Here is a 17228-nt window from a genome sequence, read left to right on the forward strand (position 1 = left end):
TAAAAGCATCTTTAAATATGCCTTTGGTAATAATACCTAAAATCTACTCCACTCATTGCTACTGACAGCTTACTGAATATCTTTATATATATTATTTATTATTTATTTTACATATGATTTAACTACACATGTAAACTTATACACTTATAAATAAAATATATATGTTTCTCTTAGGTACTGGGAGATAAAATAATTTCCAACATGAAAGCAATTGAGTAAATGGAATAAATGACTACACATTGGGTATTTAAGTTTCTTATCAAGCAATTAGATTTAGTTGTGTTAAGGTGTGAAAATAATAAATGCCTGTCAAACCTAAGGTAAATAGTATCTAGCCTCTGATAATCCATGTCAAATGTTTTGAAAAATTTAAGTTAATCAAAACATTATTTTAAAATACTGAATAAACAAATAAATCTTGTGTTAAAACTTACTGATACACTGATTAAAAAGCAGGTTTTTATATGTACAAATAGTAACCATAAAACATTATTTTATCTCATAAAAATTCTAAAAAATAGATTGTATATTAAATAATCTATCACTGAAGGTAGTTTAAGCTTACAGTATTTAAGAGTTAATTTTAATTCATCACCTCTCGAATGCACATATTGAACAAAGAACTTAACAATCATGAAAACAATTCCAAATTCATAGAACACTTCTAAAATTAAAAGAGTATATGTATATATTTATTTTTTGGTTTTTGGGTCACACCCAGTGGCACTCAGGGGTCAATCCTGGCTTTTCTCTCAGGAGTTGCCCCTGGCAGGTATGGGGGACCATATGGGATGCCGGTATTCAAACCACTGTTTGTCCTGGATTGACTGCATGCAAGGCAAATGCCCTACTGCTGTGCTATTTCTCTCTGGCCCCTGAAATTAAAAATATTTTTAAAGGAATTTAGAGTGATCAGGGAGCATATATAAATTAATGTAATGAATGGAGGTCCTAATTAATTCTAGACCAGTTATTTTTAAAAGCAAATGACAATAAAATAGCAGTTTACCTACATAATCTACCACATCAATTCATTAATTCTGGCTGCTCTTCCTGGATTATAGATTACATATCAAGTCTGTTGGATTTTTTTTGGGGGGGTGGTACCATACCCACTGATTCTCAGAGATAACTACTGGCTTTAAACTCAAAATTACTCCTGGTGGTTACCACTTGTGCACCAGCCATGTGCAATGCAAATACCTCATCACCTATACTACCTACCTCTCTAGATTTTTCAGGAGCTATAATTTTTATTTGTTTGTTTGTTTATTTATTTATTTATTGGTTTTTGGGCCACACCTGGCAGAGCTTAGGGGTTACCTCTTGCTCTGCACTCAGAAATTGCTCCTGGCAGTATCAGGGTACCATAAAGGATGCCAGGAACAAACTTGGGTTAGCTGCATGCAAGCAAATTCTTACCGCTGTGATATCGCTCTGGCCCCAGAATGATAATTCTTTTTAAATGGCGAATGTCTTAAAAGAAAATTCAGCCTCAATCTACAAATCTACTGTTTATCACCATGTCATGTCAGTCTAAAACATTCATGAAAAAATAGCATTGTAGCATATTTCAAATATACCAAGTTTGTTGTGTTTCATTAAAAACAAGGTTAGTGCTTATTCCTTACTTAGTATATATACTGGTGTCATTCACTATATGAATACCAGGTTAGAAAATTTTAATAATTGTACCACATTTGTTAATTCTTGTCCCAACCAAAATCTAGTTTTATTTGATTAGAGAATCACTAACCAATGTATAAATTTGCAGACTTTTACCTAAGATGTATTGTTTTATCCAAGGTGCCAAATGTATGACAATACAAAAAGTTGATCAAAAGAAAAAAGTTAACAATTGAATATATATTAATAATTTACTGTTTACCAATAATATAAAGTTATAGCAAAAATTATAAAAGATTGGAGGGCAAAGGGCAAATAATAAGAAAAACTTTCCAATCCATTAGAAAGCTTTGAGCTAGGGGCACAGCTGTAGGCATTTGCCTTGCAAGTGGCTGAACAAGGATGTACCTGGGTTCGATCTCTAGTGCCCCATATGGTCCCCTGAGCCAGGAGTAATTTCTGAGTTTATAGTCAGGTGTAAGCCCTGAGTGCCACAAGGTGTGGCCCCTCCCCCCAAAAAAGCTTTAAGCTAATCAAAATGACTAGCGAAAATTCTTCAAGATCATATGAACATCAGAATTGTGGTGAGGATGTATCCTTTACTTTATATACAATAAAAAACAAAATTATTATTTTATAGTAAATATTTTCTATCTATATTCTAAATAAATTTATATTTTATATTTTAATTAATATTTTAATGTCTATTTTGAGTAATAAAGTAAAAACTTATGATATAAGATCATAATAATATATTTGAAATAGCTTTTGTTAATTATTTAAATAAAAAGAGATGGTACCTATGCAAAGTGAAAGATTGTGATTATTCAATTGTATGAAAATTGAAAGTCAATAGGTCTTCTGAATCAAACAGAATCAAAGTTAGTATTATATACAATTCAGTGATTTAAGTCATCATTAAATTCTAAACATGAGTTCAAGGATCAATGGTTCCACAGAAAACCTTTACAAACTGAAAAACCACTTTCTTTTCTATGAACCTCTCAGTTTTTTGTTATTTTAGTGAATCAGAAGTGGAAGAACAAATTACTTAAGATTTTTATGATAAGATTTTTATGAATCCCTTTGGATTACTTTAAGATAAATATACATTTATTATTGGTAAATAATAAGGATATTTAAGATTTTACTTTAATTAAACACCGTGGTTACAAAGTTGTTAATTATATAGTTGAATTTTTTAAACAGATACAAAGTTGTTCAAGATTGAAGATTGAGTTTCAGTCATACAGTGTCCAATACATTTTACCATTGCACAATTCCTACCAGAATAGGCCCCAGTTTTTCTCAAGTCCTCCCTGCCCCTATCTGCCTCTAGGGCAACCATTTTTTCTTCACTCTATGTCTTTTCCCTTTGTACCTACAGCAACTCATTTTGCACAAGAATCCATAAAGTCAATGTTTCATCCAGATATCTTATTTAACTCTTTCTTGTTTACTGCACTGGTTCTACTGAAATGTGATGTTCTATTCGAATTCCTCCTTTGACATAAATCTAAGAAATCAATAAAGCATTTTTTGCCTTGATAAAATATTTCCAGTTTAAAGAATTTTTCCAAATAACCTCATCCTTTATATATTGAAAAAAGAAACTATTATGCTTTCTCATTTGTATTTCATATGTAATAAATGAATAAATATAAATATGATGATGATACTATCCATAAAGACAAATATGCTGATTAAAGAGCCTCATTTGAATTGTAGACTACAGAATTTTTTGGTCTTGCTGATTTTATTTCTAAAAATTTATTTTGGGCTTATTAGAAGCTGGGGATCATGGTGACCTGAGAAACAGTTTTCACCTTCTGTAAGCTTAGACATACATGTCTGTGTAGTCTTGTGACAAAACTATTCTGCAACTACATCTAATTTTTGTATTCTCTCAATATGGGTGGGTGTTCTTTTTTATAACTAAAACCCAACTACAAACATGTTTGTTATCGTGGTGCTTAAATAAAGATATTAAAATATGTGACTATATAACAATCATACCCCTTTATTTAAAAATAAGCATGTATGGTCAAAGAGACAGCATTATAAACTGTGTGAATTCTTTGCATACAATAGGATTGGGTTTTATTCTTAGGTGTGGTTCCATTAATACTGCTGGAGTGACCTCTGAGCACAGTCAGAGGCACTTAAAAAGCCTTGCCAGGTTAACCCCAACAAAAATCAAAGACAATAGGCTCTTCTTCTAGGTCTATATTTCAAGCTAACAAAATTCACTGTAATTTATTTATATTTTAATTACTAGAAGGCCATTACTTCCAGAAACTGTTCTTGACACCAACTAAAAACAATTCTTTAATGGCTGCTGTTATTTTTGTAGCATTCTGATAAAAGTTCTTTAAGTACTATTTATTAGAATATATATTTAAAATGACCTCTGAAACATTAAATTCCATGCCTATTTTTTGGTGTTTTTGGCCACATCTGGCTCTCCACTAAAAAATCACTCCTGGCAGGCTTGGGGGACCATATGAGATGCCGGGGATTGAATCAGGCAAGAGCCCTACTGTTGAGCTATTGCTCTGGTTCAAATGCATATTTCAATTAAAATTAATTGATACTATCTTTTTAACATAAAATTCTTAGTGTGATTATCAAAATAATATTGAAATAAATGTTAAATATTTATAAGCATCTAAAATTATATTGATTTTATTTTCAAAGTCTTCTAGTAGTTTTTATTCTTATTGAAGACACAGCAAAAATAAGCCTATTACTCTCATTCACCAATAAATCTCAATAGTCAATGTCTGCATAAAGCAATTTAAAATGATGTCTGTCTTAGGTTTTTAATGTTTATATTAAAAGTTACCCAATCATTAAAATTATTCACATATTTTATTAATGTAGATTTGAGAATCATTAAGTGCATTTAATAGCAAGTATTTAATTTTTTTAGAAAAAATAGCATCCAAGTTAGTGAATACATTTTTAATAAAGTATCTTTTAAAACACAAGATGTGAGTCTTTTAAGTTTCTGAAGAAATGATGCAAAATTATGATTTGAATGATAACTTCTCTATTATAACTTTTTTTGTCAGTCCTACCTGGTCACATACTGTCTATTTATTAGGGTAGTAACCAGTTGTATATTACTAGTTTTACCTTGGAATATTGCTCGCGATCAAGTTCTTGACTAGAACCAGACCCTGTTGACTGCTTAAATCGATGCACTTTCATTTTCATCTGTCTTGTTCTCTCCTCCACTACTAAGCTTGCTGCAAAAACACATAATGAAAATCTATTAAAATATGAAGTACCTTGTGGGAACTGAATGGTTTAAAATTTCAGTTAATTTAAATTGAATGAGATCTAAAAACAGCACGATTAAAAATCAAACAGAATGCATAAAATACAATGCTAGTAACTGTTAATCTAAAGATGAACATGGTTTAAATCACACAGAATGAAGAGCACAAATGTTAGTAATGCAGAATAAGTACCCTCGTTCATCTGACGTAAGGTATTTTAAATATGATTTATGTGTTATTATATGAAATCAAATTCAATTGTGAAAATGTTTACTAGTCAACTGAGTATTGCATGTACATATATAAACAAATATGCATCCTAAATACCACACATATATGCACATGCTTACATGCATGGATACACTGAAATCCAGAGCTACTAATCCTAGCCACCTAAAACCTGTTTGTTTGTTTGCTTGTTTTGGAGCCAAAACCCAGCAGTGCTCAGAGGTTACTCCTGAATCTGCACTCAGAAATCACTTCTGGCAGGCTGGGAAACCACATGGAATGCCCAGTCAGCTGCATACGAGGCAAACTTCCTACCCGCTTTTCTATTGCTCTAGCCCCCAATAAAACTATTTTAATAGATAACCATCTCTTTTAGTAAAGTACTTTTAATGAATCATTAAATTCTATAAGCAGTTTTCTCAGAATTTTGTTAGTTTTTAAAAAAGAAACTTAAAAGAATGTTAGTTTTCAATTTCTGAATGCTACATCTGCCTGAATATCTGAGATTCGCAATTTTAAAAATGTGATATAAAATTTGTCTTTTAGTTGTAACAAAATTTACTCTTTTTAAACCTGTTTTAATCTCTGGATTAATCAGATGAGAAATGGTAAGTTAGACAGATTTATAATTTTGCACCAAGATTACAGTTGGAGCAGGTTTAGTTATTCAAAAATTGCTATTTGCATTGAATGTAACTTGTTTATTTTTGTAAACTTATTTTGCCAACCTCCCACGTTATTCAATCTCTATACCAAGTACTACTTTATTTTTAAGCTGTGTATATACACATACATAAGAATAAAAACATTTTTCATATTATCAGGAACAATGTCAAAAGGTTCTAATAATTTAGATAATGGAAATACTGAATTTTTATTGATTTGTTATCAATTTCATCTTCTACAAAAAGTGTATAAAGATATTTTCTGACAAAGATTTCCACTGAAATGATTGACATATGGCCTATTATAATGATAAAAAACACTATTATTCAGTTAAAATCTAAGCAAATATCTACCTCTTAATGTGTATCCAAGAAGAGAACAATATTTCAAAATATGACTACATAGGTTGAAAATTTAAAGAAGTTTTGGGGCCGGGTAGGTGGCGCTGGAGGTAAGGTGTCTGCCTTGCAAGCGCTAGCCAAGGAAGGACCGCGGTTCGATCCCCCGGCGTCCCATATGGTCCCCCCAAGCCAGGGGCGATTTCTGAGCACATAGCCAGGAGTAACCCCTGAGCGTCAAACGGGTGTGGCCCAAAAACCAAAAAAAAAAAAAAAAAAAAAAAGAAAATTTAAAGAAGTTTTAAGCTATAATTAATTTAAATTTATATTAAAAACTAAAAGTTTCAATCTTGCTTTGTAATCAAGTTATTAGAGATTTATCCTAATTTACATTCTATAAATTAGATGACAGTGATCTATAAAATCACAGTCATGTGCAAGTAATTACACGTATGTGGTTTAAAAATGTTCTCATCAGAGACAGTAAATGATGACACTATGATTAAAAGGTTGCTTAAGAAAATTGTGAGAAAAAGCTCAGAAATAATTTGATGTGTGAACAGTAATATAAACCAAATGCTACTTGAGATATTTGGAAATGGGACAAAGTTATTGAAAAATGTTATATTTATATCAAGCTATATTCAATCTGAGAATGTACAATTATTTGTTTTCTGCCTTCTGCCTATAGTAAATGAATCCTATGATTGTTAATTTGTTTTGTGGTTTGAGTAGTCAGGTAAACTATTGTCAGTTGTACCGTACCATTAAAGCTTAAATCAAATAAGCACAAATTTCTAATAATAAATACAATCAAATAATTTTAACTACTATCACAAGTGATTTTAATTTTATTTAACGAAAGCTTTCAACCTAGATCAATCTAAATATTTTCAACCATCAGTTTGAGTATTATATAATGATATTTTTTTCATGTAGGGAAGGATAAAGGGAGGGTTGCCAAGTGGTCCTGGCCAATTGCAGAGTTTGTCAGCTTATCATGCTGAATAGTTCAATGATAGAGCTGAGGAAGCTTGGGTGCTGCTTGGGCCCTGTGCTGCTACCCTAGCAGTACCTGAGTTATCCAGAGATATAGTATTTGAAGCCGAGGGAACCATGTGGTGCCAGAGATCAAAAAGGATCAGGCATAGGCAAGGTTGATGCCTTTTCTCTATTACTATTTTCCCAGTCCCTAATATCATATAATTATTTTTCTCGAGAGAGGTTCAATTTTTGGGACACATCCAGTAGTGCTCAGAACTTACTCCTGGTTCAATAGAATAATATTAGGGATAATTGTTGGCAGTGCTTGAGGTACCATATCAGCTGGCAGAGCCTGACCTTGGGTTTCCCACATGAGTCAAGAGCCCTACCTGATACACTCTGGCCCTTACCATCAATTCTTTTTTTTTTTTAAACTTTATTGATTGGTTGTTGGGCCACACCAGTGGTGCTCGGGTGTTACTCCTGGCTTTGCACTCAGAAATCACCCCTGGTAGCTGTGGATTATATGGGTCCCCAGACTTGAACTGGATCCCTCCCGAGTCAGCCGCATGCAAAGCAAACACCCTACTGTTGTGCTATCTCTCCAGCCCAGCCTTCACATCATTTCTTAAGGAGGACTGAAAAATCATTTCATAATAGGTACTAGTCTAAAACTTTCTGAATAAGTTTTGATAAATTAACTATGCTAGAACAACACCACATCTCTCTGGTTAAGTTACTGAGCTTATGACAGGCCTATATTTCAATGTTTATTCTGGAAAATCAAAACTAAAGCATAAGAAGACAATGTCAGGTTATCAAATAACTTAAAATAACTTCATTTTCATCTTCAAAAACTATTAAAATACTACCTTTACTCACAAAATGAAAATTAAAATCATTTAATCTGTCAAAGGTAGAAAAGCTCCAAATTAATATTATACAGAATCACAAGTAGATATTCTTGATTCACCATCAAATATGTAGCTTCTTTGCTCTCTCCACTACTAGTTCCAAGAACAGTCGGAAAACGCAAATATATTTAATTTAATATACAAATATATAAATCATATAATTATACACAATATAATTTTAAATACTGCTTCTAATATTTTAAGCAATTATATTCTAAAAATTCATATAATTCATAAAAGACTTTTTCTTATATAACAATGAAAAACATTCAGTTTGAATGTGAAAATTAAACTTTACACTGAATTAAGTTATTTTGAATTTTATTTTTTAGCTGTATTCTATGAAATAAAATGAACTATCTCTTGATTAATCAATTTAAATAGTAGGATACATTTTGAAGTGTTTGTCACAAATCTGAATAAGAAAAGTAGATTCTATTAATGTATATGGCTTATACAGAGAATAGTAAAAATCACAGGTGAATTTAATTATGGTATATGACCTATTTAGTAAGCTACAATTGGTAAAATCATGTAATCGAGAGAAATCAAATTCATTACTTTGAAAAGAATCATTAATGAGAAATGGTCACTTAGATTTTATATTAACAATGGTAATGCAAAAGAAAGATTCAAAAATGGAATAGTTAGAAACTCCCACCGAATCTAACATTAACCTCATATTTTATGAATATTCTGAGTATCCACAACATTGCACACTAAAAGCCATTAAAATGCCATTGCTAAAATTGAATATTTTTAAGGGATCTTGAGAGCATTGGTGGTGTTAAGGACAGAACTAAATATCCAAGCCAAAGTCAACAATAGTGAAATCATAAGACACAAACTTTAAGAACCAAATTTAAAAATGGCTCCTCTATGATGGCAGGATGGGGTGCGCCCCAGGTTGTTGAATGGGATAAACTATGGGAACATTGGTGGAGGAAGGTTGACACTGGTAATAGGATTGGTCCTGAAACATTGTACATCTAAAACCCACTGATGAATAACTTGTTAAATTATAATGGTCTAAGTAAAACATTTTTTAAAAATTGAACAAAATCCATGTTTTTTTTACTTAATTCCCCAAACTGACATTGCAGCTACATAACCTATCTCATTTTACATGACAAATTTTATTAAAAATTCATTTCCAGTGGCACAAGTAGTAGGCACTTGCCTTGCACACACTAACCTAGTATGGACCACCGTTCAATCCCCCTGCATCCCATATGGTCCCCCAAACCAGGAGAGATTTCTGAGTAGATAGCCAGGAGTAACCCTGGAGCTTCACTAGGTGTGGCCCAAAAGCCAAAAAAAAAAAAAAATCATTTCCAGGGCCGGAGTGATAGCACAGCAATAGGGCATTTGCCTTGCATGTAGTAGACCTGGGAAGGACCTGGGATCAAATCCCCAGCAACTCATATGTCCCTTGAACCTGCCAGGAGCGATTTCTGAACACAGCCAGGTGTAACCTCTGAGCTCAGTCAGGTGTGGCTCAAAACAAAACAAAATTATATCCTTTAGTCTTTTAATGAAATTATATAATTCATTATATTCTATGATATTATCTATGTGTATTCAATATAGACTTCAGTTATGAATGAAATGGTGAAGTAATGCAAACAATTTATGTCCCTTGCATCAAAGATCTACTGTATTTTTCACTCTATAAGATGCACCTGACCATAAGATGCACATTGTTTTTAGATGCTCTCCTCCCCTGCACTCAGGCTTCAGGTACTGGCGGCATTTACTCTATAATACACATCTTTTGGGGGGTAAGGCGCATTGTCTTACAGTATAAAAAATACAGTGATTAAATATGAAATTTATTACTATGGTTTGTGGGTTTGAATTATCACTGAGCTGAATAGTATCTTAAGAAAAAAAGATAATAATCAATTAAAAACTTCCTTTGAATGCAATCTATTTAGGACAATCTTTGATAAATTCATAAAGTTGGAAAAATTTGCAAATATTGTATCTATACATATTTCTCTTAATATCATTTTTGTAATTTTAATTCATATTATTTTTATTTTAAATTTTATTTATTTATTTATTTATTTATTTATTTATTTATTTATTTATTTATTTTGGTTTTTGGGTTACACCTGGCAGTGCTCAGGAGTCACTCATGGCTCTATGCTCAGAAATTGCCCCTGGCAGGCTCGTGGGACCATATGGGATGCTGGGATTCCAACCACAATTCGTCTGCATGCAAGCAAAGCCCTACGACTGTGCTATCTCTCCAGCCCTCACGTTGTTTTGTTGTTGTTTTTATTTTTATTTATTTTTTTGGTTTTTCGGGCCACTCCCGTTTGATGCTCAGGGGTTACTCCTGGTTAAGTGCTCAGAAATTGCCCCTGGCTTGGGGGGACTATATGGGACGCTAGGGGATCGAACCTCGGTCCTTCCTTGGCTAGTGCTTGCAAGGCAGACACCTTACCTCTAGCGCCACCTCAGCTGGCCCCACATTGTTATTTTTAAACTGGCAATTTTTTCACACAAGTATACACAGGCCCAAAATAAACCCAACTGTACAATCAAAACTTTGAAATAAAACTAAATTTTAGAGAAATAAATTAAAATACTGATATAAAATATTTTCTTCTAAATTTCTTAGTAACTAAAGAGCAAAGGTAATAAAATAAGTCTAATATATTATGTCTAATTAAATAATAAGTAAAAATAAGAGCTACTTTTCATATACCATGCTTTGCTATGAAATTTTAACCTAGAACAATTTTGATAAATTAATAAAGTTGGAAAAATTTGCAAATATTTTATCTATACATATTTCTCTATATCATTTTTGTAATTTTAAAAAGTCTTCAATTAAAGAAAAAGCCTAAGTATTTACTAAAACTCTCTTTTAAAAATAAAAAACCTGTTATGTACCTGCATGAAAATTTCTAAGTATATTTAAACTAATCATGAAATTACAATTACATGTAAATAAATTATTTCTATATTTGAATTTTTGTACTATGTTCATCTAGAAATGAACAAGATTTGATGTTTCATACCATATATTTATAGTCTGAATATTTCTAAGTACTTATAGTGACTTTTGAGGAGAAATAGAAGTAACAAAATCTGTAACAGTAAATACTTCATTTTCTTGTTGCAGTATTTTAGTACTGTCTTTTAATAACAGTATTTGTTAAAGACGATGTGCAGTAACATCTGACAGAGCAAGTAAGCATTTCTAGTTAGTAATTATGTTACCACAGTTTATGAATAGAAAATATGTCTGTTTCCCCTTTGTTTATTAATACAAAGAGAGTTAAATAATAAGTGGAGTGCAAATCTAGTTTTAGAGCATGTCTCAGAAATTGTTATGATAAAAGACACATTTGAAATTTGTCAGGCAGAAAAAAATAAGTGAGTTATAAGCCTCATTTATTGACAGCATTCAAAACAACCAGTGCTCAAAAGAAATTGTTTTAAAAAAATTTACCATAGGAACTCAAATACAAAGATAAACCAATATAGTATGAAACATGGATTAAGTGAATTAAAGATGAAAAATTAGTGAATTGTTCCCAGAAATGCTATAAACTGTGCCTTGAATAATAAAATAATCTGGCTAGTCTCTACTAAATCTTTTTAGATTTTAGAGGAATACAAATAATTAAAATGGAGAAATACTCTATATGCTTGGATACAATTTTGCCAAATGGTAATGGCTAGGCATATATTATAGACCAGTTCTTCCATAATAACTTTCTGATTTTATATTTATATGTACAACATATATAATACATGTACATATAATAGAAATTTTAAGTGAAGAGATTGCTTAGAATAGTTTGTGACTCTCATGGTTTATGCTTATAATTATTTCAATAGATTATTGGCATAAATAAAAAAATAAAAAACAACTATTGGTTATACTTTTTGCTTTATTACCTAGGTTTTAGAATATATAAATTTGACAATTAACCAAAATTATGGATATTAAGGGAAGGATTCACCACCTGTATCTCACTTTTTTTTGGGGGGGGGCGAACCCAGTGATGTTCAGGGTTTACTCCTGGCTATGTGCTCAGAAATCATTCCTGGTTTGGTGACCATATGGGATGCTGGGGATTGAATTGCAGTCCATCCTGCTATGCCACTGCTCCAGCCCTGGTATTTCACACAGTTTTAAACATAGTAGTTTTTCCATTAAAAGATGGTGTTTTCCTTAAACATTTTGAGAAATTTTTATTAAAAATATGATATATAATGTCTATTAAATTATCACATATAGAGACTAAAACTAAATACTGAAAAATTAAAGTATTGATGATAAACAAATGTTCATATTCTGGGCCTTTTTCTAGAACAAAATGCTTTGCAATATGCAATAGAAGAACTAAAGCTAAAAATTTTCAACTCCAGGCATCATTTTCATGTAACACTACAAAGTCCAAGGCAATAATAAAAATGCTTCAGATACTTGATAGATAAGATAGGTTCTTGCCATTTTACTTTGCCTTTGTTTGTTATTGTAACAAACCCAGCAATGCACAGGGAATATTCCTGGACTTGCGCTCAGGTATCACTCCTTGCAGGGTAGAGTCCCGATGAGGTGCAAGGTATCAATCCTCATTAGGCTGTGTAATGCAAGCACCTTATAAATTATTCTACCTCTTTTGCACTACTTTGCCCTTTCATAGTACAAAGGATCTTTTTAATGAAGTTAGGTTTAGAGATTTGTCATTTTTATGAGACATTTTTTTAATTTAATCTTCATGAAGAACATGCTGACCAAGTAATGTTTCTTTAAGAGAATCACAAAATCAGATCTAGAAGTGTCATGCTTATCATAACCAATGATCACTACATTCTTATCTGTAATTTTTCATTTTTATAATGATGATTATAACAACAGAAAGGTTTAATGTTGTATAATGGTGAAATTTGATGTCATTTTAATGTACATAATTGTTTAAATTATTGAAATATATGTCAATATTTTGTAGCCATACACAGTTTGGATGAATTTAAATCTGCTATTTCCCCTCTTCACTGTCCCTGCAGATAACAGGAGTCAGATAACAGATCACCCAAGAGGGAATAGCAAAAACTTGCTGATGTGTTAAGTACTCCAAGGTTTTTAAAAACTAAAGCACTAATGAATATTATAAATAACTATATTGAATTTGTATAATGAGAAAATAGGGTCAGAAATAAGAACTTTGAACTGTTTTTCTTTTACTCTCTATAACTCCAAATTAATTTATTTATTTTGGGGGTCATACTTGACAGTGCACAGGGGTTACTCAGAAATCACTCTTGGGAGGCTCGAAGGACCATATGAGATGCTGGGAATTTAACCACAGTCTGTCCTGGGTTGGCCGTGCTTGCAAGGCAAACAAACGTCCTACCACTGTGCTCTCTCTGGCCCCTCCAAATTTATTTTTAATGCACACTAATAAACTCTATGAATTTATTTAAAAATATAAAAAAAACTTGCTTTTACTAATGGAGTAATGGAGGTTAAGTGGTTATAAATAAGCATTAATAAGTATTCAGATCAATTACTCACAAGCAAATTTCTGGAAGATTAATACATTTGAACTTTCCAAACATTTCTTTGAGGATGTTTGGACCACACCCAGCAGTGCTCAGATTTGACTCCTATATCAGCACTTTTGGATCAGTCCTGGAAGGCTTGGGGAACCATATGTGGTGTCAAGAATCAAACTTGAGCTGGCCTTCTACAAGTAAAGTATTGTCACAAGCCCCTAAATTTCCAACTCTTAAGAATCAAAGACTCAATGAAAGGAAATAATTTGCCTGCTATAATATACATTTACTAAATAATAATAATGTGTGAATAAAACTAAAATGTAATGACAAGTTAATGATCACTGAAAGTATATAGTTAACTAATTTTAGTGGTCATTACATAATTTGCTCCTATAATATTTGCTAACCAGAAACACTATAAAATGTGTACAGGTAGCAGCTATTTAAGACTAATTAAAATGCAATAATTTACTGTTACATTAGATTTATATGAAATATACTTAATATCAATGCCTACATAGTTCTCTAGCATATTTTACATGATTTAACATTCAAACAATTTGCCACCGTTTTATAAGAGAAAATTATAAATAAGTAATTTGGAGTTTAAAACATATTTAAGCAGAGATTGTCAAGAGCTTCTCTGATCTAGTATATTACTGAAACAGGAAAACCAAATCAACTGCTATTTACTCCTTGCTGTGAGTCAAATCATTTAATCATTTAAAATGATTGCCTTTCATTCTCTATATGTTTAAATTTCACGTTTTATTATAAAATAAATTTATATTTGTAAAAAGTTGTATGACATGTTTTGGAATGATTCAAAACTACTTCTTAAGCCCCCACAGTTAATACAATTATAAAAATTATCTATAGGCATACAAATTTGAAATTTACTATAATGATAATAATTATTCTCACCTTGAAGTCATTTAATTTCTGGTTCTTTATTGATCTTCTTATATCATTATTTTGATGCCCCCAAACTACATTCATGGGCTCTTTAAAACTGTCCAAGAAATGTAGCAGAGAGGGAGAAGTCTTACTTTGAGAATGACTATTTGAAATTATGCCTATAAAGCAGTTTGAAGCCTACAATAATATGATCTATCAGCTTTCAACATAAAAAATAACTGTAAAAGGTTGATGATGTAGGACTAATATATATGACTTCTCAGTTAACCTTCAATTTGGATATTTTACCTCATCAAATAGACTTGCTTTCTTTTATCAAGCTGCACAGTAATTTTAAGGAAAAGCCAACAATTACAATATTTTTTGTTCAGTGTCATAAATCAGGTCATCTGGACCAGATTGGCTGGGACCCCAATAACATAGGGCAGCTGAAAATACAAGAATTATAGAGACACAATCTGGTTTTGTCTCACAACAAGTTTTCATCTTTGATGTTTTTTATGAACCTGCCTTAGAATTTCATAATTATTTGACTTTCTTCTTATCAAATATAATATATTCCTTGCAGTTGTGCAGATGTTCTAACAGAATTACAAATCTACTGCTAAGACAACAATCACTTAATAAATGGTTTTAGTTTTAGAGTTGTTGAGAAACTTGTAATATAACTTGTGTTCCATTGTCCTGTAAATCTTGCATCATGGGAAAATTTTTGATCCCTGGAAAATAGGGATCAATGGCTGTCTTTAAGTTCAACAATTAATTATAAATGAACTTACTGAATACCTTGGTAGGTATGGAACAACATGGTTCTTATCTATCTAGAAATAACTTAATTATCCAATATGATCAACATTCGCCTTCTCAAAAAATATTCTTCACAGATGTTAGGATTATTGGTTTATTCATTTGTTTTTAACACACACTAGTCTTCAATGACTATTTTTGGCTTGGTGCTTTTTTATTTCCTTTCCAGTTTTCTGAGGACTATGTGATGGCAGGGATCAAGCTCAGGTCTGCATGCAGAGCATGAGCTTCAGTAGTTAACTATCTCTCTGGCCTCCAATAGGAATTTTATGTGAAACTTTTGTTTTTTCTATATGGAATAATATGTGTCTAAATATTTATTTAAATCATTTTCTTGAATTTTCTTCTACCCTTTTCTGGGATTTTCAAACTTTGCATAGTTAAGATGTGCTACCTTAACTTCCAGAGGAGAGGTAGAGTTCTCACAGATACATTTGGGCCTCTGACTGTTTCAGCCATATGGTTCATTCTGTGAAGCGTATTTAATTTCTGTAGCCAATGAAAACTGTCAGAATGTTAATACTTCTTGGTTTTGGACTAAACCTAGCAGTACTCAGGGGTTATGCCTGGATTCACAATTAGTCATCACTCTTGGCAGAACTTGGGAAAACATATGGGCTGCCAGGGGTCTAACTAATGTTAGCTGTATGCAAGGCATGTGACTTACTTGCTGTACTATCACTCTGTCCCGTATATTGACCATTCTTATATTTGTGAACTTAAAGATGAATTTATGATAATGAAATTAAAAATTCAGAATGGTCAAAATATATGCAAACTCTAAGGATGAAAACATCTTGATCTCACTAAAATTTTTATTAATATATTTAATGTTTATAATACCAGATATTATGTGTCATAAATATGTATTATGCAACAGAATAAAATATTTTATAAGTTAAATGTAAAATAAGTTATTTAATATCATCTCTAATATTCAGCTTGAAATCTGAGGTACATAGAATATACCTCACAAAAACAGTATTTAATATTTGTGCCAATTAGATTAAGACATACTAAAGTGTAATGAAAGGAGAACAGAAGCAAGAGTATTGCTCAGTAGCAGTGTAAATGGACAAATTTCATGATTACTCTCAATTAAGTGTTAAATTAAAAATCTGTGCTACTGTCAGGAATAAATAGCTTTTATTTTTACAAAAGACATTAATTTAACTCAATCACTAACCCATGTTTGAATACAGAGTAAATGTATTTTTATTAGACTGAAGAGTATTATAAAATCTTAAAATAATTATGAACAAAATTATTTCATTAGGAGAACTCATGTTCAAATATTCAGGTATCAGGCCAATAATAACACTGAATACAATGATATGGTATAGAGAGTATGTGAGAGTTGGAAGAGCTTTGCATGTCCTAAAACCTCACAGATGAAGAACATATATCAACTGTGATTCCAAAGCTAATGAGGCTGAAAGTTAAAAATGTGTCAACATGGCAGGCTAACAATTTTTTCATTTATGTCCCTCAGGAAGACAAACTTAATGGATGCTATTACAATATTGAGACCAGAAGAAATAACATTTACCCACCTATTGCAAGATACATTATTACAATGGGGCCAAATATGCTATATGATTATTGATTTTCTAAAAGAAGAACCCAGGTATTCTTTTCCTTTGTAGGAAATATTACCATAAACAATAAGTAAGATGTATACCCCATATATATATTTTTTTGGGCCACACCCATTTGACGCTCAGGGGTTACTCCTGGCTATGTGCTCAGAAATCGCCCCTGGCTTGGGACACAGGGGAATTGAACCGCTGTCCATCCTATGCTAGCGCTTGCAAGGCAGACACCTTACCTCTAGCGCCACCTTCCCGGCCCCTATCCCTTATATATTAAAGGAGGGGCTATATAGAGCAATTTATTTTCCAAGAAGAACTGAATCTTGCTGTCAGTATGGATATACT

General features: G+C 31.8%; 1 protein-coding gene across 35 annotated transcripts in view; it reads right to left on the minus strand.

The window, feature by feature from the left end:
• The window catches only part of RIMS1 (regulating synaptic membrane exocytosis 1), a 577010-nt gene that overhangs the window by 124220 nt on the left and 435562 nt on the right, over positions 1 to 17228 (minus strand). For 23 of the 35 annotated variants that reach the window (XM_049776802.1, XM_049776777.1, XM_049776775.1 and 20 more), the window contains one exon: positions 4765 to 4877. The exons of the other annotated variants lie outside the window; for them this stretch is intronic. In XM_049776802.1, coding sequence (XP_049632759.1) covers positions 4765 to 4877 — 113 coding nt within the window. The remainder of the gene's footprint in view (positions 1 to 4764; positions 4878 to 17228) is intronic. 35 annotated transcript variants of the gene reach the window in all.

This window comes from Suncus etruscus, chromosome 7, assembly GCF_024139225.1.
Source record: "Suncus etruscus isolate mSunEtr1 chromosome 7, mSunEtr1.pri.cur, whole genome shotgun sequence".
Taxonomy (NCBI): Eukaryota; Metazoa; Chordata; class Mammalia; order Eulipotyphla; family Soricidae; genus Suncus; species Suncus etruscus.